General features: G+C 38.8%; 1 protein-coding gene across 1 annotated transcript; it reads right to left on the bottom strand.

Annotated features, from left to right (window-relative positions):
- Positions 1 to 476: 476 nt before the first annotated feature.
- On the bottom strand, positions 477 to 22573 carry NOL11 (nucleolar protein 11). Its single transcript, XM_024192532.3, has 18 exons — positions 22417 to 22573; positions 17079 to 17192; positions 15906 to 15962; positions 14980 to 15125; positions 14485 to 14542; positions 12659 to 12797; positions 12061 to 12258; positions 9934 to 10010; positions 9266 to 9389; positions 8148 to 8257; positions 7077 to 7154; positions 5476 to 5660; positions 4832 to 4957; positions 2942 to 3169; positions 2256 to 2334; positions 1349 to 1441; positions 934 to 1041; positions 477 to 629 (listed from the first exon to the last, which is right to left on the bottom strand). The coding sequence occupies exons 1-18, from the start codon at positions 22564 to 22566 to the stop codon at positions 516 to 518; spliced, it is 2184 nt and encodes a 727-aa protein (XP_024048300.2). The 5' UTR covers positions 22567 to 22573; the 3' UTR covers positions 477 to 515.
- Positions 22574 to 22782: the final 209 nt, after the last annotated feature.

Here is a 22782-nt window from a genome sequence, read left to right as displayed (position 1 = left end):
TATAATCTGTTTTGGGCACTTTGTAGTAAATCTTATTGCCAATATAATACATAAGAGGGAACCAGGCAGATTGTGTTAAAATGACCTTCTATACAAACCTAAATGTTTAAAACAAAGATTCCACACTATAATTTGGCTCATACTGCTGAACAATTCTTGCACAGTAGAATACTGTCATCTCATCTAAGAAAGTGTCTGTCAAGACCCTATTTATGAAGCTATTTTACCAATATACAATCAAGTTTGCGTAAAATCAAGTCACATTTTAGTGTGTTACTCGGAGTATATTTTCCTAGTATGATTATTCTGATGTCATGTGATGTCTTCAATATGTCATCCAGTGAAAATGGGAGAGCTTTATACATTAAACCTCAAACTTGTATCCCTCAATGTAGCTACAGAGTAAACCATGTTACCCTGCACAGAAAGCTCACAACCCATTATGAAGAGAAAATAAATCTTTGTCAGAGAAGGAATTAAATAAAAAATAAGTTTATGAAGAATACATATCAAATTCAAACCAGTTCCAACATTTCAATAGAATATAAGCCAAAGTCTTTTTGGGGTTTTATTCTTTGTAGCTCTTGCAAACTTCCTTCTATCTTGTTGAGTTCAGAGTAAAATCGTACCTAAAAAGAAAAATTAAGATGTTTATAATACAAAGTTTATGGAATGTTTTTCACTATTTTTCACATATGAAAAGCAATTGCACATTTATATGGTGCACATGTAAATACAGGATCACTGCAATACTGTCATTTCTGGGGCGGTAGTGGATGGAAGACAGTAGAAATTTGATGCAAAGGACAAAGCATATGAGTAGAGGAGAACAAACGTATATAATTGAGTCGATTGTATTTTTATATTCCACATGTCACTCTGATACTAAATCCATATGCAAATTAGTTCAGTATTATAGGAAGTGTAACTTACTTGTGCTCTCACAAACTTATGCAAGCTAAAAAGCAATCCTTTTGCTTCTGGTAGCATCACCACAACTGTAAAATGAGCATCTAGTAACAGGCACATCCAGTCCATAATCTGAAGAAACAAGACAAATCAGCATTACTGTGTTTTATAGTTTAATGATATCTAACATCTGCTTAACTGATTACAAGTTCAAAGGTTGAACTAGACATTTGTATTGAAAGTTAATTTCTAGTGATATAAAATGAACCCTCCCCCCCCCCCTTTTTTTTTTTTGGAGAATGTGTCTTTTTCCAAGCCACTTTATAAAGATATTAATCTGTTAGCACGTAATGAATAAATGCAATACAATACAGAACTGATCAACTACAAAATTATGCCATTACCAAATTTAGGGTAATATTTAGTGCTATCTTCTCACCTGGTTTATGGTTGGAGAAAGCATGCCAGGAAAATCCATACTAACGTTTTCACTGCACTTTATATACAGGTACTGCAAATACCGGAGAAACAGCTAGAAGGAAAATAGAGTCAGACTGCTATAACAGACATTTAACAGATCCTTAGTTATTTCCCCCTGAACATGCCCCTATTTGTAAATTTTAATATACTAATTTTCAGCTACCTATGAACTTGTACAGTAAGTCTGAATTATTAGTCTCAAGACTTTTTGATACCATCTGTGGATTAGAGTGAATTCTGGAAACCACAGAAAACTAGCAGATTGAACATACTTAAAGTGTAAGAAGAAATTCAACATTAATCATTGTATTGACAGACCTAAGTCATTGCTACTTGCATCAGACACCAGACATATCACCAATCCATGAGGACCTAGTTTTCCATTAGTTTGTTAAAGAACACATTCAAACAGTGACCACTCTTGCCTTTACTGATCTTAATTGCAATGCATTAAACTTCACTGACTACCAGGATTAGGCCAACAGTGTCCTGCGCACACCTGAAGTCTTGGAAGTCCCATCCTGCCCCCAAACAAATATAATTAGTGAGAGAGCTGGTTCAGTAACAGACACATTTTGTTCAGTGAGAACAGATTAAGAGTTACTGTATCAGCACATGAATAAGCATACAAGATGAGGGAAAAGGAAAAAGATTTCATTATTTGTTGTTAATTGTAGTGTATTGATCTCATTTTTAGAGAGACTATCAATTTAGTTTCAGAACATGCAAGACCATTTTTAATTCTTATTTGGTATCTTAAACCAATACATGAAAAATAAGTTCTAGGCAACTAAAAAAAAAAAGATTTCTGATTTATAGTTAAGAGCTAAACTGATAATTAGTTCTAAGAAGTATAATATGCTTACAATGACTTGCTGAGCTGAAAGGTCTTTCAGATGAGGCAAGAGAAATGTTTCACTGTATGCTGAACGGAGAATGGCATTTCTGTGCAGGATTATTCAGGAAATACAGTTTCAAGAATTGTCATTTCTACAAAGATTCAGTGGATCTTAATTTTGTTAAAGTAGTTTTCTAGACTTCTAGGGAGAAATGCTGTTTTGGTTTCTGAATATTCTTCTCCCTGGTCCTTGCGCTTCTACTATGAGATAAAAGTTATGCTACACTCAGTCACTGAGCCTGTTTTGTTTTTTTAATGGATTCAATTTTCTTAGAAGTACTGTAGTTACATAGTTAATAGTTACTTTGCCAGCCAAACACTTAATACCAACTACTCTTTCTGTGAAGCTAACATTTTAGACCAAACTTTTACTATTGCAACATGAAATTGTATACTTAGAAAAAGTAAATGTAAATCAAAACTAAGTATCACTTATTTTACAGCATGAATACAAAGACTGCCTTATCACTTTTTGTGTGGTTATGACCTATTTATCACAACTGACAAGCTTTTTATGATTAAAAAGAGGCTAAGACAGACTTTGGAACAAGGCTAATGGTAAGCACCACTTATTTTACAGCCTGTATTTTAATCAAACTAGAGATAATTAATGATGTAACAAAATTAAAAGGGCATATATGCAACAAAGGATACAGCAGTGCTGCCTTTTGTGGTCCAATAGGGCATAATTCTTCAGTGTCCACCACGTGGGGTTTCGGTGTTAAATGAATATCACAGCTATCCTCCTCCATCAGTTCAGAACTGAAGCCATTCTGTACAGTTTCAGTTTGTTTTTTGACTTGATCATTGAGTGTAATATCCATGTAACTGATTACTGAATCTAAATTCACATTTGTTCCTTGAAGGCTGTCGTCATTGATGCTATAAGAAGGAAGGGTAGTTCCATGGACAGACTATTAAATGCTTTATGTTTGTATATTCTCTGCACAGGCAACAACACTATCAATCTTTTTATACCAAAATAGTCTATTAGCACTTTGAAGCATACAATACAGATGAAAGAACAAGAGAAAAATCCAGTTAAAGTATTTCAGAGTTAATATTTATAAAATGTGTACTGATTCTAGCACCACAAGTTTAATTATCATGCCACCAGTCATTCTATTATGGACTTGTTTAAAGAAGGTGTATAATCCAACTAAGTTTGTTTTGATCATATGGCATTCATAGATCATAGAATATCAGGGTTGGAAGGGACCTCAGGAGGTCATCTAGTCCAACCCCCTGCTCAAAGCAGGACCGATCCCCAGATAGATTTTTGCCCCAGATCCCTAAATGGCCCCCTCAAGGATTGAACTCACAACCCTGGGTTTAGCAGGCCAATGCTCAAACCGCTGAGCTATCCCTCCCCCCCCTTATATAAAACTGTGTGTTTTGTTCCTTAAAATGTTTATAATTATTTCCAACATTTAGCATGCAGGCAGTTGACAGGCAATTAGCTGCTAATATGAACAACACGGTTTGCCATTTTGAAATTTTTAAAGAATGAGTTCGTCTCCATGGATAGTAACTTTTGGCAATCCAAACAGTTTACAAAATTGTTTTAGTCAATAGGCATCTTGCACAGATAGAAGGTAGAATTTTAGTGTTAAGGGCTTGTCAACACAAAATTGTGCCACTTTAACTAAAGGTGTTATGTTTAGTGAAACATAACTATTTAATTAATTGTGTGTGGACATTAAAATTAATTTATCAGTGTTCTATATTGGTTTAGCTTGCCATTTAAGTTTACAGGAGCAAGCTAAACCAAAATAAGACAGGCCCTGGTAAAAATGTATCACAGGCCACTCAAAACCAAGAGCAGCAAAGTGTTCGCTTTAACCTCTTGTCTGTGTCTGGGGACTGCACAACATCCATAACTTATGCCACACTTAAGAAACAAGTGCATTCACAATTTTCTGTTACACTTTTAATTAGCTAGTCTGGAGAAGATATTGAGACAAAGACTTATTGCATTTAAATGAATCTGCAGATGGATGGCTCCAAGTATTTTGGGGATTGTCAGGGCTGCTATTCAGTCTTTTTTTGGCCTGGCTTTATGCTTTGGTTTGTCTTAGCAATATACCATCCGAGAGAAGATTAAAAAAGGAAAGACAATAGTTCAGCATTTTTGTAAGGGTGATAAACCACGGTGAATTACATAAAAAGCATGGTGTATAGGCAAAACTGACTAAGCTTTCCATCTTAAGCAGCTATCAAAGCAAGGAGAGGCGTCCAGTTTTAGTGGAAACAAGGCTAATGCCAATAATGTGTTCTAGGAGAGGAGACAATCATACAACACACAAGCAAGGCATCAATTTAGGACTTTGAAGTAATTTGCTGACTAACGAGGTGGTGAGTAAAAATTCAAGAATACATACGTACAATTTCAGGTTCCTGAAAGTTCTTAAAATATTGTTTAACTCTTGATCTATAAAAAAAAGCTAAGAACACTAAAATGATTCTTAGAAATGTATTGAAAACAAATCTTCAGGTAACAGCTAGACTAACAGAAGGGAAATATATTACCAGCTTCCCACTTACCTTAAGAAAGCCTTCAAGCAAGCACAGGTAACTGCTTCAGGAACGTCAGGAAATTGCTGTAGACAGAGTTGCAACAAATGCACATCTGTCTTCTCCAAGGCAACTGCCATTAAGTCTGGGCACAAACTGAAGCAGAATAAAGAAGTTAGTCCCCACGTTTAGACCACATGTGAACTACTGAAGCATTAATTTTGTTTTAGATTAAGGTGCAGAAGGATTGTCCAGTGGTTAGGGCACTAGTTTAGGACTTGGGAGACTCAGGTTCAACTCCCTGCTCTGCCACAGACATTGGGCAAGTCACTTAGACTCTCTGTGCCTCAGTTCCATCATCTGTAAAAATGGGGTAAAAGTACTGCCCTACTTCATAGGGATGAAAATGATAGATGTTTTAAAAAATTATGAAGTGCTTTGAGATCTACTGGTGAAAAAAGTGCTATATAAGATTATATAAAATTATATATAAAATTATATAAAATTGATATTAGCAACAGAAATCCTACAGGTCTTCCTGCAAGAACAGAAAGTCATAAAATAATCACTTTCTGGTAAAGGTCTTCACATTTAGACCATAAGTAACACTTTTAATACTTCACATAAGCGGCTTAGTCACTTTCAAAAACTGGACTTAAACACTTAATATTCACCTGTAAGAGAGTCCTTGTGTCTGGATCAACTGTACCAGGCAATTTCGAGGGTAAAATGTTGGCTCTGTTTTACACCTGTTCACAAGACCTGTTATAATGTATCCAATGGTAGTTTGGAAATCTGACATCTGTGCATTTGACAAGAACTGCCTCAATTCCTCTTCAATATCATTCTGAGAAGAATCCTAAAAGTAACATTATCCAGTTCAAAAGTGTTAGAAGTACAAGATTATGACTAGCATATTGTTACTGATTTGACTAAAGTGGAGAAGAAAACAAAACAAAACACTTCAGACTGCAGATAACACGCAGTGTAGATGTAGCCATGTCGGCCCCAGGATATTAGAGAGACAAGGTGGGTTATATAATATCTTTTATTGGACCAACTTCTGTTGGTGAGAGACTAACTTACGAGCGACACAGGGCTCTTCTTCCTGCAAACTAATAAGACTACCACCATATCGGAAGGGAAAAAGCGGAGATTAAGATTACCCCTTTTGACAGCCTTGTCATAACAACCAAAAGACCTGATCTAGAACTGAAAATTATACCCTTAATCAGATGGGAGTGGTCTCATTCAACCCTTACTCAGTAACTGTTTTCTCATTAGTTACTATAATATTTGCAAAGATCTTTACTCAATTTCCAAACAAACAACTTGAGTTACAGCACTAAGATTGCCTGAACAACAATCTTTTTAAAATTAATGTGTTGCATATACTAAAGCAGCCATGAACTTTCAAACAAGAGGGGAAGCACTTTTGATCACACCCCGTTTGCAACAATTTCCAGGAGTTAATCAGAGCATGCAGCCAAAAGCAATGTTTCTGCCTAGTCAGCTCAGGTTTACTTTTATAAGTTTAAATACCATTAAATTAGTTCAGCAATTCTCAAAACTGCACCAGGATGTTGCTTAACTTGTTTCTAAATTGATATGCTATTGTGAAAAATCATTATTATTGATACAGGTATTAAGGGTTTAATTATCTTATTTTGGAAGTGATAATAGGACGGACTTCACCTTCAAACTACTTTTTAAAATTAAATAGCTTGTTTTACATTGTATCTAGAAACTAAGGTGAGAAGATTTGGGAAGAAGGTTTTATGTTGGAATATTAATTGTCAGGGTGCCTCGTGCCTCCATATCGATGTCTTATTTAAATCAAAACTAATTTAAATATTCCAGACAGAAAAAGTTCCAAAAAGTTACAAGTCTAGAGTTCAGTCAGAATATTTTTTCTAAGTCTCACCATTTAATTCAGAATGTCTATTGCCTTTAAATTTAAGGCCTCCATCTTTGTGCAAGGCTACATTTATAATATTTAAATTATCCAGATGCTGTACAGGACATTCCTAAAGCTTTGTAGAAAGAGCTAGCTTTAATACCATTAGTATTATGCATGAGCAGTTCTTCTTGCAGAATAGTTATACACACTAATGGTTTAATCCCCAATATGGCTAGTTCTTACAAGTATACGTGTATCAAGCTACGAGGACAGGAAAGGAAAAGGGGGAAAATGACAGAACTCGATCGGCTGACTTATTGAGAGATATTCTAATAGGTCAGTAAAACATGAGCTAAGGATATTTTAGTTACTTACCTTTATATCTGATAAAAGCTGTTCAACTGTAAGGGTGTCTCGCTGCACTTTTGCAACATTGTTCCTTCTCGACCTTAACTGTAATTTAAGGAAAAAAATAAATCGAAGCTACCCTCAAAGCCTGAACAGACAAAAATTTTCATCAAAATAACTAGGAACAGCATGAATGTGCTATTTGTGTGTTGTAGCAATAGTATGTAGGGTTTAAGGCAGTCTTCCCCAAACTGTGGGGCGCACCCCCATAGGGGTGTGTGGAGGAACACTCAAGGGGGGTGCACAGCAGGGCCCAGGCCAGTCCCCACCCGAGACGGGGAGTGCCACGCCACACCCCAGCCCTGCTCCACTTCGCCCCCTGGCCGGCACTCTCCCCTCATTCCCTCTCAACCCCATCCCAGTTCAGCCCCCAGCACCACTTCAGCAAAACTCCTTGGCTGAGCCAACTTTAAAGTAATGGGGGGGGAAGGAAGAGAAGGGGCAGAGACAGATTCCATTACTGGAGGGAGGGGGGTGGTGGGCCAGAAGACAACAAGAAAAGTTTGGGCACCATTGGCTTATGGTCACCAGCCGAACAATGTTGAGAGGTTTGATCACAGTTTTAGAAACAAACACTGTTAGCTGCCAGAGCCAACCCTGAAGTTTTGAAAATAGCCTTAATTATGAGTGCATGTAAAGTTTTTGTCACGGATATTTTTAGTAAAAGTCACGAACAGGTCATGGGAAATAAACAAAAATTCACAGCAGCCTGTGACCTGTCCCTGACTTCCACTAAAAATATCCCTGACAAAAGGGGTAGGTGCATTCAGCACCCACTGCTGCTGGGGCTCCCAGGTACTCCACTGCTCCAGTGTGTGGGCGCCACGGGGGTCCACCAACTGCAGCTGGGCAGTGCCGCGGGGATCCGCTGCCTGCGGCCAGGCAGCTGCAGGGTCTCCCCACCAGGTTGAGGGCTGGGAGTCGCGAGGGCAGGGCTGGCTGGGAGCTCCAGCCCCAGGGCAGAAAAGGTCATGGAAGTCACGGATTCAGTGACAATCATAGCCTTACTTATAATGCAAAGACAACCCTGAAACTTACAGTTCTCTTGGATTCAGTTTTAGCAGTTACAGACTGCTGTGCATGTGGAGATGCCAGATCTTCTTCTGGAAGCATATTCCAATTCACATATGAAGATACAGTTCTCATGCCTGTGCAAACACAAAGTTAGATTAAATCTATATAAAAGTTACAAGTTACATTCACTCAAAGAACAGAAGCAAATTAATCCTATTATTTCTCTCTCTAATAGCAGCAGGGAATCATCTGATAACTCTACAGCAATTTAAAATATTGAGTCATTCCCTGTCAATACAAAAGGTGTTTCCAATTCCATGAATCTTGTGAATAAAATTAAAATGAGTTTAAGATCAGCATTAAGTAAAAATGTTTTCCTAGAAAATAAGGTCCACGCAATTGCTGTATCAGTCCAGATACAAATGCACTAGTTGCTCTGAAATCTATCTTGGACTTTATTCTAATGTTTAGGATGAATTAAATACGTACTTTCAACAGTATTTTACAGATGCAACAGTACGACTGGTGTTAAGTTGACTCCACAATACTCTATTTTCAGAAAAGGCTGTGCTAAGAACTTACCTCTGAGCAAAAGACTATCATATGAAGTCTGAAAATAATGGAATTTGTATTGGGGGGAGGAAATAAACAAACAAAAAAATAAATAAAAAAAATCAGCACTGTACATAAAGATGCTTTAAAAAAGCTTCCACTTAAATGGCGTAAGTACAGTTTTATTAATAGAAGTAATAAAGGTTTAACTAACACAACATATAACAGTTTAGCAGCATGCTGGACAGTCATGTTATTCCTCTACAAAAATCCATACAAATAAATGCGGTAAGTGAATGCTTAATGTTGTTAAATATATTGTAAGGAAATTCAGAGTTCATAAGCACCATCTCCCTCCCCATCACCAAGGCACGTTAGGATGCTCTGTCTCATGTGCATATTTCAACAAGTTTTTGCAAAGGAACAGAATGCAAAGTTAAGCTACTGTGCAAGCGGTTTAGAGTTCAGCTATTTTACCGTAAGACTGATCCCGTTCTTTTTCTATGAAGTTTTTCAACAGAATTTTAATGGTATGATGTATGCTGAAATTGCAAGTATTCACTAAATAATATTTATAATCAAACTCTTACCTGAGGTTTGAGTATCCTTGAGTTTTCCAACAGCAGCTGCCAAGGATGAAGTTTCACACTTGTATACGATTACAGTTAGCACCTTCCCATGTGTTAAAAAAAATTTCTCTCCATAACACCACAACTACAAAATATTAAGTACATTGTTAATTAACAGATGAAGTACAGAAGCTAATTTGGACTTCTGCACAAAAATCCATTCAAATCAATATTTTTTAAACATCTCAGTAAGATGTTTCTTTCCATCTAACCTTACCCTTGTCTAAAACTCCAACTGTCTTAGCATTATTGATCAGGCAACGTGAATGAGACAAAAGCTTTATTTTTGGGCAGACTAAGTGCCTCCTAGTGGACTTTCAAAACTTTTCAATCAATTTATGTTTCTTTTCAATCAATTTATGATTTAAAAAAACCTGCCTTTTAGATAGCCCTGTAGCAGTTTTATTGCATGAGCCCATCTTGCCTGAAGAGAGGTGGTCAAGAGTTGAACATTTTAAAGTGTTTATCATTTTAAGCCGCTCAAAACTTCTACTGTTTCTCTTACCATGGCTTAAACAAAACATTCCTCCCCCCGCCTCCCCAGTTGTACGTACTCATTTCTACAGTGAAATAGAAATGCTAAGTTTGTTAGATTGAAGCCTACAGTAGCATAGATATCAAACACTTACTTGTCCTGAGGTTCCCTGTGGTAGTTCTTTTGAAGTTTGCAATGTTTGAAATTTTGTATTCCATATAGATAAGCACTCTACAGAAAAAGCAAAAAAAAAAAAAAAAAAAAAAAAAAAAACCAGATACATTGAGCGTTTAAAGTGACAGAGACATGACATTTCTCTGTAGTCTTCAGTTACAGAGAGAGGCTTCCCAAAATAAAATGAAATTGCATTTCAGAATGTATATAATGCACCCAGCACTAAGGAACAGCAAAAGTGATTTTGGCAAGTCAAATGAGATTGTTTTCTTGCTAGAACTTGCAGTTACTCTTGTGTTGGAAACTTTTCAAGCAGTTGTAATTCTACTGAAACTTGATGGAAACCAGAGAGGCCAGCCTGCCAGCTGATTGGAAAGCAAGCTCCATGGGCTGCCCCGCTATATGCCTGGTGAGCTTCTAGGATGTCCTGCTTTCCTGTCTGATCAAACCAGCCACGCCAGCACCCGACGATCGCGGGGAGTATATTTGATTTCAGAACTACAGACATGTTCCTGGCTGTCTTGCATTTCAGCACATCCAAAACCAAAAACATTTTGGATATTCAGTCTTGTAAAAGCTTCACATTTTATTCCTGGGGGAAATTCGGTGTCAAAAAATTAAAGGTTCTGCGCACAATGTTTTAAAATTCTGCAAATTTTATGTGTCAAAATAATGCAATATAATCACTCTGGTTTCAATTATTTCGGTAATTTATTTAAACTACAATACAATGGATGGAGAATGGGAGTGGGGAGCATTGGAGAAAATCCCCAAACCTCGTTACCTAATAGTAATGTGGCTAGGTTTGACCCTCTATTTCTAGTTATTAGTCAACAAATATATGCAAGCATATGTTCAGTGTTACATCATAGGCAACTGAAGAGCAAGTGGGGGCTGGGGAATCAAACTTATAATTTATATTGGCTATTGACAATCTCCAGAAAGGTCAGTAGCAAACAGTTCCTGGAGCACATTTTGATAGGAAATTTTTTCAGTCCAAAAAGTTAGACCAATTCTAATCACTAAAGCACCATTAGCATTTATAAGGCCATACTGTCCTTTACACCACTCTGGCAATGTAAAAGGAGCCTTAAAACTTTTACACCTGTTTTATACTCCTGGGGAAATTAACAAAGACAATGGGAACAATTCACTAAGCAGGCAGGCTGCTACATTCTGCTCTACCGAAGGGGACAGAGCCTGCCCCACACCTATCTCCTGAAAAACACCCCGAAGACCTGCCCCTCCATGCTGAGCGTGCTGCAATAGTGAGCAATAAGGAGAGTGTCTGTCTGTCTCTCTCACACGTATGACTGCCCAGCCTGCCCCCGCGGCCCTGGCAGTGATCTCTACCGGCTGGTTTGTGTGCCTGAAGCAACCTGCCTGTGCTGCTGGGGTGGGGCGCGTGACCGCTCTTGCGCTTACCTTTGCTTCCCCATCAGAAGTAATTTTTCTGCAGGGAAGCAAAGAAATCTGTGGGGGACATAAATTCTGCACACGCACAGTGACACACAATACCCCCAGGAATAAAATTTGACTTTTCATCCTGATTCAGGACAGAAAATGTTTTGGAAACTTGAAGTTTGCCCCAGGACTGAAATTCTATTTCCCGGCCAGCTTTATTTGCAGTAGAAGTAGATAATTCTCCTTTCGTATGCTGAAATTACCAACAAGTTGTAAAATATCTGAGCGTTATCTCCCACTATATTTTCATACCATGTGCAAAAACAGTATAGAAATATTGGAGTTTAGAGTGAAATTCAATAGCAAAAGAAGTTTCTAGTCTTGGGTTTGACACTACTATTTACAATTACAATCCATTAGAGACGTCCCTTCAGTATGTGTAGATTACAGACCACTCAGTTGTATAATTAACTGTACTACAATAGTTTCCAACAGTAAACTAGCATTCTGTCTGAAATTCAGTTTCCTTCCCATCCCCACTAAATTGGGTCTCTGAAAAAAGTTGTAAATTCCCTGATTAGAAATTCCAACCCAAGATCATTCTTTCCTGTGAAGAGGCCACAAAAATAATCCACCAACTGGTCTATGTGGCCAACTTAATTTTGTCTTAGAAGTTAAACAAAACAAATCACTTCAAAGTTACCTTTAGCAATATTAGGTGGAGAATCCAAACATCCCAGTACTGCAACATGATCTTTATCAAGGATGGCTAATGAAGCTCCTTTTAGAACAGTGTCAGACACTACAATTTTGAGCAGTAGTGACTTGGATAGAATTTGCTCTTCCTCTGGGACACTTTGTTGTGGTGACATCAGAATATTATACACACATCCATTAGAATCTATCAGAAGAGAAAAGTGACACTACATTTTAAGTTAACGATTGTGTCAAACCACGCTTCCGCATTTTTCTAAAACTTCGTATGTACATTTAAGACCATTATAAAATCTGCACACAAAAAACTAACCTAAATGGACTGACTTTAATCACAATGCAGTAAGTTCAGAGAGTTCAAATGCAGAACTTTCTTAAAGACATCTCACTGTGCAACACATAGCATGATCAGGCGTAAGACTTTACAGCCAGCAGAACTAGAAAATGCTAAAAAAAAAGTTTTAATTACTACTTCTACACAACATTAAATCCAAAAAAGTTCTTATATTAGACAATAGTAATTCACAAACAACTGTAGTTAGTTTACAAGTTTCAACCAGTTACATCCATCATAAAATAAGACTTACACAAACACAGGAGTGTGAGAATCTTGTTTTTTGTATATGCTGTAAAACTCAGTGGATGTGACGATTCTTCTTGTTCAAGCTTGTACTTGTGCAGGATATTTGGGTTAACCTTCTGCACATACACAAAATAATTCCCATTCTAAAAAAAAAAAAAAAAAAAAAAATTAAAAATTAGTTTACAGCTATTTCATTTACAAAACAGGGACATGCTACAGATATTATTGTTACAGACTAGTAGTAGTGAACTGCCACACATGCCATTTAGAGTTATGAACCTAAACTCTTAATTGGACATGTTGCAAAAATAACTCACATTAAACAGTTCGTAAAATTAATGCAAAATGAAGTGACATTATAAACTAAGTATCAGAGGGGTAGCCGTGTTAGTCTGGATCTGTAAAAGCAGCGAAGAGTCCTGTCGCACCTTATAGACTAACAGACGTATTGGCATGAGCTTTTGTGGGTGAATACCCACTTTGACATGCATCCGACGAAGCGGGTATTCACCCACGAAAGCTCATGCTCCAATACGTCTGTTAGTCTATAAGGTGCCACAGGACTCTTTGCTGATTATAAACTAATGCAATACAAATGGATTTACAGGGAAGATAAAAACAAGTTAATGAAAAAGCCAAAATATCAGAGAATCACTTTCAGCCACTAATCAACAGTGTATCTGAAGGAGTCAAAAGAGGCTATTAAACATGAACAAATACATGTTTTCTGGTTAATAAACCAAACATGACGCTCAAGAAGCCATTTCATTGGCTAAACATAAGATTTCTGAGGAGGTTGCAGGGGGAGTCCTCTCCATCCCAAGCACCAAGAATTAGTTCTGAGGGTTATCTTTTACTTAATGTTTCCCAGCTTTTATTTTAAGATTTCAAAACAAAGCATGACTGGTGCTCCTAGGGACTCAGGAATACAAAATACTACCACTGTTCTGATTTTAATCTTAATTGTGCTCTAGATTCATACCAAAACTAGTTTCCCTCCCTGGAAGCAAAACAACAGTAGAGTTCAATGAGATTGTCACTTTGTAGAGATATGTACAGTATTTCAGATAAATACACAGGAATTCCACCCTCCCCACCAAAATGAGAGTTTTGTAGTGGGTCATCTTTGTAAATAATTTGTGTTTTATACAGTAGAACCTCAGAGTTACAAACTGACCAGTCAACCAAACTCTCATTTAGAACTGGAAGTACATAATCAGGCAGCAGCAAAGACAAACCCCACCCCCCCCACAAATACAGAACTGTGTTAAACTACTGAAAAAATATAAAGGGAAAGCAGCATTGTTCTTGTGCATAGTAAAGTTTTAATGTATTAAGTCAATAATCAGCTGTAAACTTTTGAAAGAACCATAATGTTCTGTTTAGAGTTACGAACATTTCAGAATTACGAACAATCTCCATTCCTGAGGTGTTTGTAACTCTGAGGTTCTGCTGTATGTAAAAATATAGCTTTAAAGTTGTAGGCCTCTGTAAGACTTATTTTTTAAGTTGTCACTACGTTTACCATCATAATTAAATGTCCTGAATTTTGCCCCATCCCTGGGGTAAGAGAACAAGTTCAGTATTACTGAAAAGCTATATGACATTTTGTACATTTTTTCAACTAAGTCACGCTCATCACTACAGGGCAACTCAACTGTAATATGAATTCAATTAAATAGTTAACAGAAATATTACAATACTTTACATATTGAAAGTTTATATTTATGAAATTAAGCAAGAGATGCAATGAAAGACTAATTTTTTATTTAAACCCTGTTAGAATTTCATTTTTTTTTTGCTGTAACAAGTTTTTAAAAAGCCACTCACTTTCTCAGTAGTAAAAATTAAAACAGGTTGTTGAGTTTCCATGAAAGCTTCACTCCACCTAAAAGTTGAAAGTTGTAGGATTATTTCTTGCTATAAGTAAAAACAACTGAACATTTTTAAGTAGGCAATGAACTAAAAATACATAAGCAATAGATACATTTAAGATAACACCTCAAAACTCTAGGTACATCTTCTGGATGCACTGCCAATAGAACTGATGACTATCATTGTGATCTTCAACATCAATTCAGTCATCTAAATGCATTAATTATGTATTTAGACCTTTAGACATATATTCTCATTTTAATATGATACAGCCTTATAGCCATAAAACAGTAGTGCAGAAGACATTTTAAAATACGATAGCAGCTTAAACCTCTGCAACACACACTTCTGGGCACACAAGATAGACAGTAGCAGACTTAGAACTTGATTCACATACGACCATCAATTCCTTGGATTATGAAGCTACTTCCCTAAAATTGTATCACTCACCTAATGACTTCATCTGAGATAACATTTTCAATTTCTTGTTGTGGTGCCGCCAGCAGAGCATCTAAGGTTCGCACAGCACCTCCTTTGAAAAGCACAAGTGGCTCTGTGTGGGGTAGTGAATGTATCCGATATACCTCAGCTGTTAGCTGCAAGAAAAGTGTGTCCTCTTGAAAAGTTTATTTTACATTCACAATTCATTGCCCCCAGACTGTTCTACATTTGATTTATTTTTATTTCTACAGATTTCTTATAAAAACTGACTAGCAATAGAATGCTGCCAGTGAAGAATTCCTCATAATGGAGTCCCAACAAGTTCCACTTTTCTTAAACATTGTGACACATCATTTCACTGCCGAAAGAGGTAATTGCTAGAAAAACATCTGTTCCAAATTAATTAGTATCACCTTTCTGGGTCACATTAGGTAGCTTACAATTCGGAACAGTCAAGTGACACTAGGAATTTAAATATAACTGCTAAAGCACAACATATCCACCAACCAGACCTCACTACAAAGCAATAAAAAATGTAAATAAAGATTTTCTGACTGAAACTCCCATTCAGTTGAATAATTTACCTTTTACTCACAGCAATAGGCTAGAAGAAACCTTATGTACTGAAATTTAATTACCGCAGTGGCCCATTCAGAAAATCCCACATCCTATAAATTCTATTACGTTTCAAAGAGTTATCACTGGTCCTATTAACCGTTTAAACTCTAACGTTTGTCAGAAAGATCTTTAAACCTAAGCACACAGGTGAATTACTAGTAATGTTCCATACTACTCAAAGTGTAAATTAAGGAGACAAGTAATTGGAAAAAAAAAATTTCAACATTTCACTGCAAAGCTAACATCCTCCCCTCCAAAAATTCTTAATTCTAATTTTAAAGTGTGTATATATATATATTACTAATTATAAAACTTACTGTTGCTTTAAATACTTTATCCAAATTAACATCTTCATCCTTCCATATTCTTAAAACCTTTTAAAAAAAATAAGTGGTTTTATAAATATGATGAAACAACATCCATTTGCTGTATATCACAGACTGGCATATGAAATATTGGTTAGTGAAAGCAAACATATCAGGAAATTTTGAATGAATTCTGAATTCACAAGGAGTGACCTTAGTGAGAGCAGTCTCAAGGAAGTGGTTTGTGTGGGAGGGACAGCCAGAGGACCCAGGCAAGAGCTGAAGGATTTAAGACCGCAGGAATTCAGCACAACCGTAAGAAGTTTGCATTTGAAAGGGAGGATGGATAGATTTTTGAGAACAGAAGATACAGTAGCATGATTGAAGGAAAACAAAAAGAAACCAGATGAGGGTAGACTGAAAGGGAGGAAAAAGGAAAATTCAGATGAAAGGAGTTGGAAGGGGATATGATCAAGGCCACCCTCTACCAGGTCAGGGCCCAGGCCGGAAAGATATAGTAGGGTTCACTAGTTATTAAATATAATTCATTGGCATGAGAAAGTGTATGAAGTGTAAAGAAACAGAATCCGTGGTTATTTATCAGAAGTATATATAGGCACAAACTTTTTTTCAGTTACCTATTTAAAAGATGAGAACAAAGAGATAAGGATGGTAGCAGAACAGGAGATGTGAAGGTGTGAACTACCACAATCATCTCAATAGGGTGTTAATGCAAGTTTCACAACGTAAAATGTAAATATTTATTACTTTAGAGTTTATTTTAACCAAAATATTCTTATGCTTATGTCTATCATATGAAAAGACTTTTTAATAGGAAAGAACTTACAAGTTTTCAAAAAGGTAAGTAACTGAATATGTGGTTCTCAACATAAGATATCTCCTCCTTCCCCCACCCCGCCCCAATGTGTGTCTAATCCCAGTGCTGCATGCCATCCTCTCCACTGAATGCGCAAAGATGCAATGACTGAGGTGCTCCAAATTCTGATGGTATGCAACCTGGGGCATTCCAGGATTTGAAAAGCCCTAAGAGAATGAGTAGCTGCATTGATTCTGGAAAATTCCACACTTTTCCAGTACTTCAAATAGCTAAATCACAATCAACAGCTACTTGTAATTCAATCAGAAGACTTTATATTATTAAAAACGGAAAAACTGATCTCTCACCTTATCGTCATGGACAGCAATGTATTCGCCAGTTTCAAAGTTACACACAGCTGGGCATGTGATAGTTTGATCTTGTTTGACGGACCAGCAACCCAGTGGCTTTTGGTCTGAAACCTAGACAAGTGAGAAGAATAAGTAATTTAGATTTCCATGGATGACGCAAGCATTATTCCAAAAAGGGTAAGGAGTCAAAACAAAACACAAACTAATCAAGTTTCATTTGAATATGGAGTTTATATTAAGAACACAGGAACTACCATTCTGGATCAGACCTGAAGTCCATGTAGCCCTGGCTCAGACAGTTACCAGTACCACATGCTTCTGAGGAAGATGCAAAACCCCCATAATAAACTACCACACATCTGCCTTTCTTCCATATTAGGTTTCATCCTGGTCTCTACACTTTGAGCTGAACATGTAGTTTCCAGCTTGCATAAACAAACATACAAATGCTAGCTTTGATTGAGCTAGCATGCTAAAAATATAACTGTAGCTGCATTGGCACAGGCAGCAAGATGGGCTATCCACCCTGAGTACAATCCTGTCTAGGAGCGTAGGTACTTACTTGGGAAGCTAGCCCGTTCTGTTGCCTGAGTCTACAGTTCTATAGTTAGCATGCTAGTTTCAAAGCTACCGTATGTACATATACCTGAGCTGGAAATTACACTTTCAGCTTGAAGCGTAGATATACACTATTAGTTAAAAATTGGTTTAAGCCCTGAGGTTTAATATCCCTTCCAAAATTTGGCACCATTAGGAGATCAAGAATATCCAGAGTTCATGTAAGTGTCCAGTCCCTTTTTGAATCTTGTTAAATTCTTGGCCGCAATTTCCAATGGGAATGAGTTCCCCAAGTCACTCCTAGAGCCTTTTTAAAATACAGGTATAACATTTTCTACTGTTCAACCCTCTGGAACAGTGGCTTTTTAAAATAAGATATGGCATATTTTTGTTAGAAGCTCAGCCACTTCATACTTAAGTTTCTTCAGAACTCTTGGACATAAGCCATCTGGGTGTTGACTTATTGCTTTTTAAATTTATCAGTTTTCTCCAGCATTTTTTCTTCAGGCAGGTTGATCCGATAGTACTTCATGCATGTCACCAGCAAAGCACAGCTACAGGTTCGGTATCTCCCCAATATCCTCAGGAGCAAAGACCGAGAAGCTAACTGACTTTGCATTAATAACATCCTTCCCCTTTTTAAGCCTCACTGATTCTGCAGACCAACCAATTCTTTCACAGACTTCCTGTTTCTGATGTATTTAAAGAATCTCATTTGGTTTTACATTTTTAGCTATTTCCCTTTCACTGCCTGGTGTGTTATTTATGTTCCTATTTATTGGCTTCCCTAGGGTCAGATTTCCAAATTTGGAGGGATTTTCATTTGTTTCAAATAACTTCTCTAACCATGGCAGTTAGCCACCCTTGTTTTCTTTTTGTTCAGCAGTCCACATATCTTCCAATGCCTTTAAAAAAAAATAAAAAAAAATAAAGCAGCATTTATGTCACCTCTAAGAATTTAACTGTTATTTTTAAGTTTAGGGCCTTTTTGCCTAACCTAATTTCTCCCTTTTAAAAAGTTTAGTGTTACTATGTTACTTTTTGGTATCTTACCTGCCCCAAGCACATTGACCCTAACTATACTGTGTTCACTATTACTCTTTTGTTTCTGCTACACAAGCTAATTCAAGAAGTGACAGTATTACCCAAGACTAAGCGAAGAATTGCCTCTTCTTGAATATTCTAGAACTAGTTGTTCCAAGAAACAATCACTTAAACGTTGCAGAAATTGTCTCTTTAAATCAGTGGTTCTCAAAGTTTTGTACTGGTGACCCCTTTCGCATAGCAAGCCTCTGAGTGCGACCCCCCCTTATAAATTAAAAACACTTTATGTATTTACCACCATTATAAATGCTGGATGCTAAGCGGGGCTTGGGGTGGAGGCTGACAGCTCATAACCCCCCATATAATAACCTCGCGACCCCCTGAGGGGTCCTGACCCCCCCAGTTTGAGAACCCCTGCTTTAAACTCTGTCCCATTATGCCATTTGACCAGTTTATGTGGCTAACTGTAGTCCACCATTTTCATTACTGTTAAATTTTGCTTCCTTTTTGTTCTCTCTGTATTGTACACTCAGTGTCTTTTCCTTGATCTGGAGACCAGTACTATAGCTCTGCCAATACATTTACATTCGTACACCTTGGGATTTGCACCCATATGTTAATCATAGCAGCATTACAGCCTCACCTAAAGATCCCGACTGAGATCAAGGCGGTACACACAGCAAAAAACAGCCCCTACAGTACACAAGTACAAAGAGTTTACAGCAAACAGACAATGGAGACAATTGACGGGAGAATGGAATTATTGTATTACTGAACTTTTCTTAATTATGTAGAGTTGCCGTTTCTTTCATAGAGTGAAGATCTGGTCTGTGCATCCATGCCCTTTCCGAAAACCAGATCGCTCTTTTCTGAGAACGCTATCAACTGCCTCTGATATATGCTGGACTATGAATTTATACAATACTTTGCTTGGCACAGATAAAAGTTTGATACCATGCCAGTTATTACAATCACTGAGAGTTCCTTTCTTTAGGATCTTCACTGTAACCCTATTGGTCCACATATCTGGAACTTTTTCCCTTTCCCAGACTGATGTAAGTAGAGGGGCCAGGACAGATGCTGCTAATTTAGGATTTACCTTGAACAATTCTGTATTCAAGTTATCCTTGCCAGGAGCTTTCCCATTTTTTCAGTACTTGATGGCTTGAATGATCTCTTCCTTAGTTGGGGTGACTGTGTTGATATCAAGATCTTCTTCTGCCTCCTGGAAGTTCGCTTCCTCTTTAGGTGGCTCCCTGTAATTATTTTAAATGCTCTGTCCTGCACATTTCTTGTTCTTTTTCAGTTGTTAGTAGGTGGCCTTGTTTGTTCCTGATGAGAGTGTTTGTTGGTGTCTGCCGTATGCCACTGATAAGCTGCGTCATTTTGTAGACGGTTCTTTGTTCACCATGAGCAGCTGCATCCTCTGCTTGTGTTGCCAGATTATCAATATAATGCTGTTTGTCCACTCTCACAAGGGGTTTGACCTCCCGGTGTGCCTGGCTATACTGCTTGTGGTATTTGTCCTTTAGTTTCTGGGATTTTGTGTTTAAAACTTTTTTCTTCAGGGCTCATCTGCAATGGCAACTCTACATACATTTCCACAGACTTCGAGAAGGCTTTTGATAGCATTCACAGGACCAGCCTATGGCAAATTCTGCAGGCATATGGAATTCCTTTCCGTGTTATCAACGTCATCAAAAGCTTCTATTTCAACTTTACATGCACTGTTGATCATAGTGAGCTCAGTTTTGAAGTCAAAACAGAAGTACATTAGGGGTGTGTCATGTCTGCAATCCTCTTCGACCGGGTAATGTGGTGTACAACAGAAGACATACCAACAGGCATTAAATGGACACTCTTCTCATCCCTTGAAGACTTGGACTTCACAGATGTCGTCGCTCTCCTATCACATACCCAACCCCATATACAAGAAAAAACAACTTGACTCATCGCATTCAGCCAGCAAATTGGACTGAAAATCAACCGCAATAAGACAGATATGACCTTTAATATTGCCTCACCATCACCAGTACGGATAGGGGATTATGTTCTCGCCAATGTAGAAACATTCACATACTTGTTCTACAGTCCTGACTGATGGTGCTGCCCAAGCCAGGACATCAGAACAAAAATCAATAAAGACAGGAACATCTTCAGGAGCTTAAATACAGTCTAGAAATCATCAAAATACAACACCAAAACCAAACTCAAGATTTATCAGAGCTGCATACTTTCAACACTACTTTATGGTGCAGAATGCTGGGGAATGAGAAAGTATGACATGTCCAAACTGTCTTCATTCCATACAACCTGCCTCAGAAAAATCTTCCGTATCTTTTGGCCCAGAACAATCTCAAACCAAGATCAATTGACACAGTGCAGTCAAGAGGATCTGAGCACCATCATTGCCAGGAGGTGTTCGAGATGGATCAGTCATGTGCTTTGGATGGAAACTGATTCCATCACCAGAGTAGCAATAAGATGGACACCTGAAGGCAAGTGAAAATGAGGCCGCCCAAAAACAACATGGCAAAGAGCTGTGGAAACCGAGCTGAAAAACCTGGGGCACAGCTGGGGAACCATTGAAAGACTTGCCAGAAACAGACAGGAGTGGAGGAGCTTCGTCGCTGCCCTAAATGACAGTGGCGTAATAGGAACATGATGATTAACTTTTCTATTTTGCTCTGTCAACATGAAATGATTGTATGCAGTGTTGTAGGCGTGTTGGTCCCAGGACCTGAAGAGCTCTCTGTAAGCTTGACTCGAAAGCTTGCCACTGACAGAAGTTAGTCCAATAAAATATATTACCTCACACCACCGTGTGTCTCGAACATAAAATGAAGATTTTTTAATGACATTTTATCCTTTAACTTCAGCAACTCTTTTTTTAAACGAAAGATATTTGAAGAGTAAAGTCATTTAATGGTGAGGTTTCATTTCCAATGTTATTCCCCAGACCAGCAGGCAATGGAGACTGTAGGATCAAAAACTGTCATATAACACAGTTGTAGCACTGCCTTCTAAAATAGAAAGTTACAAACTATCACGTTTCATGACAGACTGTTTCCCCATGGGTTAGCAAAGAACTGCTAACTACAGCTCTGCACGAGAGACTAGGTATACTGCAGAGCAGCATGGCTGAAGGAAATACATATTCCCCCCCCCCCCACCCTCAGAAACATCAGGTACCGGCCACTATCAGAGGCTGGGTAATCAGACTAGATAAACCCACGCCCTGATGCAGAACAGCGAGTCCCAGGAGCGCAAGGCCAGGCTTGGGGTGCGCGCAGACCTGACGCACAGCGCTCCGCAGGTGCCTGAAGACAAGAGAGGGTAGAGAAGCTATCGCTAACACACGGTGGGGCTCCTGCAGCAGCTGACGCGGCAGAGGCGCCGAGCAGGGACACATGGGCAAGGGATACATCCCCGCAGGCTGCATAACCCTTCCCCACCCCGCGCTTGGGGGCCGGCAGCAGGGGTTGGGGCTGCCCTGGAGCCGGCAGGCGGCAGCCGCGGCGAACTCTGCGATGCTGCCCCTGCCCCACATATATAAGACGGGGCTGGAACGAGACAGGCCGGCCTGGGAGCCCGAGGGCTCCGCAGAGGGTCCCTGCCGACGAGCATGCGGTGCAGGGGAAAGAGGCCGTCGGATCTCACGCGGTCCCGTCCCACGGAGGAGCGAGGCTTCCCCGAGAGAGCGGCCAGGTCCGCAGCCGGGCGGGGCAATCACCTTGTAGAGGGTGGCCGTCCTGCCGCGGTCGGTAAGCAGCACCCGGTCGGGATCCGGGCCAGGTGCCAGCCCCAGGACGCCCGGGCCAGCCCCTGCTCCCGCGCTGGCAATCAGGCCGCACAGCGTGAACTCCTCACACAGCGCCGCCATCTTACAGAGCGGCCGCCTCTCGCGAGAGCTGGGGAAGGACGCAAGGCCACGCTCCGCGAGAGAGCCACGGCAAACGGCCAATGAGGGGAAGCAAGCGCACGCGCGCGAGAACCAACCGCTAGAAGGGGATGCGCATGCGGAGTAGGGGGGGGGGAGAGGAATGCTGGGGAGGACGCATGCGCATTGATCTTTATTCTGGTTGGGGAGCGGTAGCCC

The sequence above is a fragment of the Terrapene carolina genome, unplaced genomic scaffold, assembly GCF_002925995.2.
Source record: "Terrapene carolina triunguis isolate 2854851 unplaced genomic scaffold, T_m_triunguis-2.0 Scaffold192, whole genome shotgun sequence".
NCBI classification, from domain to species: domain Eukaryota; kingdom Metazoa; phylum Chordata; order Testudines; family Emydidae; genus Terrapene; species Terrapene triunguis.
This window is presented reverse-complemented; position numbering and strand designations above follow the sequence as displayed.

Bases quoted from the DNA above. Each gene is read 5' to 3' on its own strand.
- NOL11 (XM_024192532.3), bottom strand. From the start codon at position 22,566: ATGGCGGCGCTGTGTGAGGAGTTCACGCTGTGCGGCCTGATTGCCAGC. The intron at 7,155-8,147 runs GTAAGTTTCAGG...CTTAAATTACAG, and splicing joins AAACTGAATCCAAGAGAACT to TTAAGGTCGAGAAGGAACAA. The intron at 1,042-1,348 runs GTGAGAAGATAG...TTGTTTCTTCAG, and splicing joins TTTCTCCAACCATAAACCAG to ATTATGGACTGGATGTGCCT.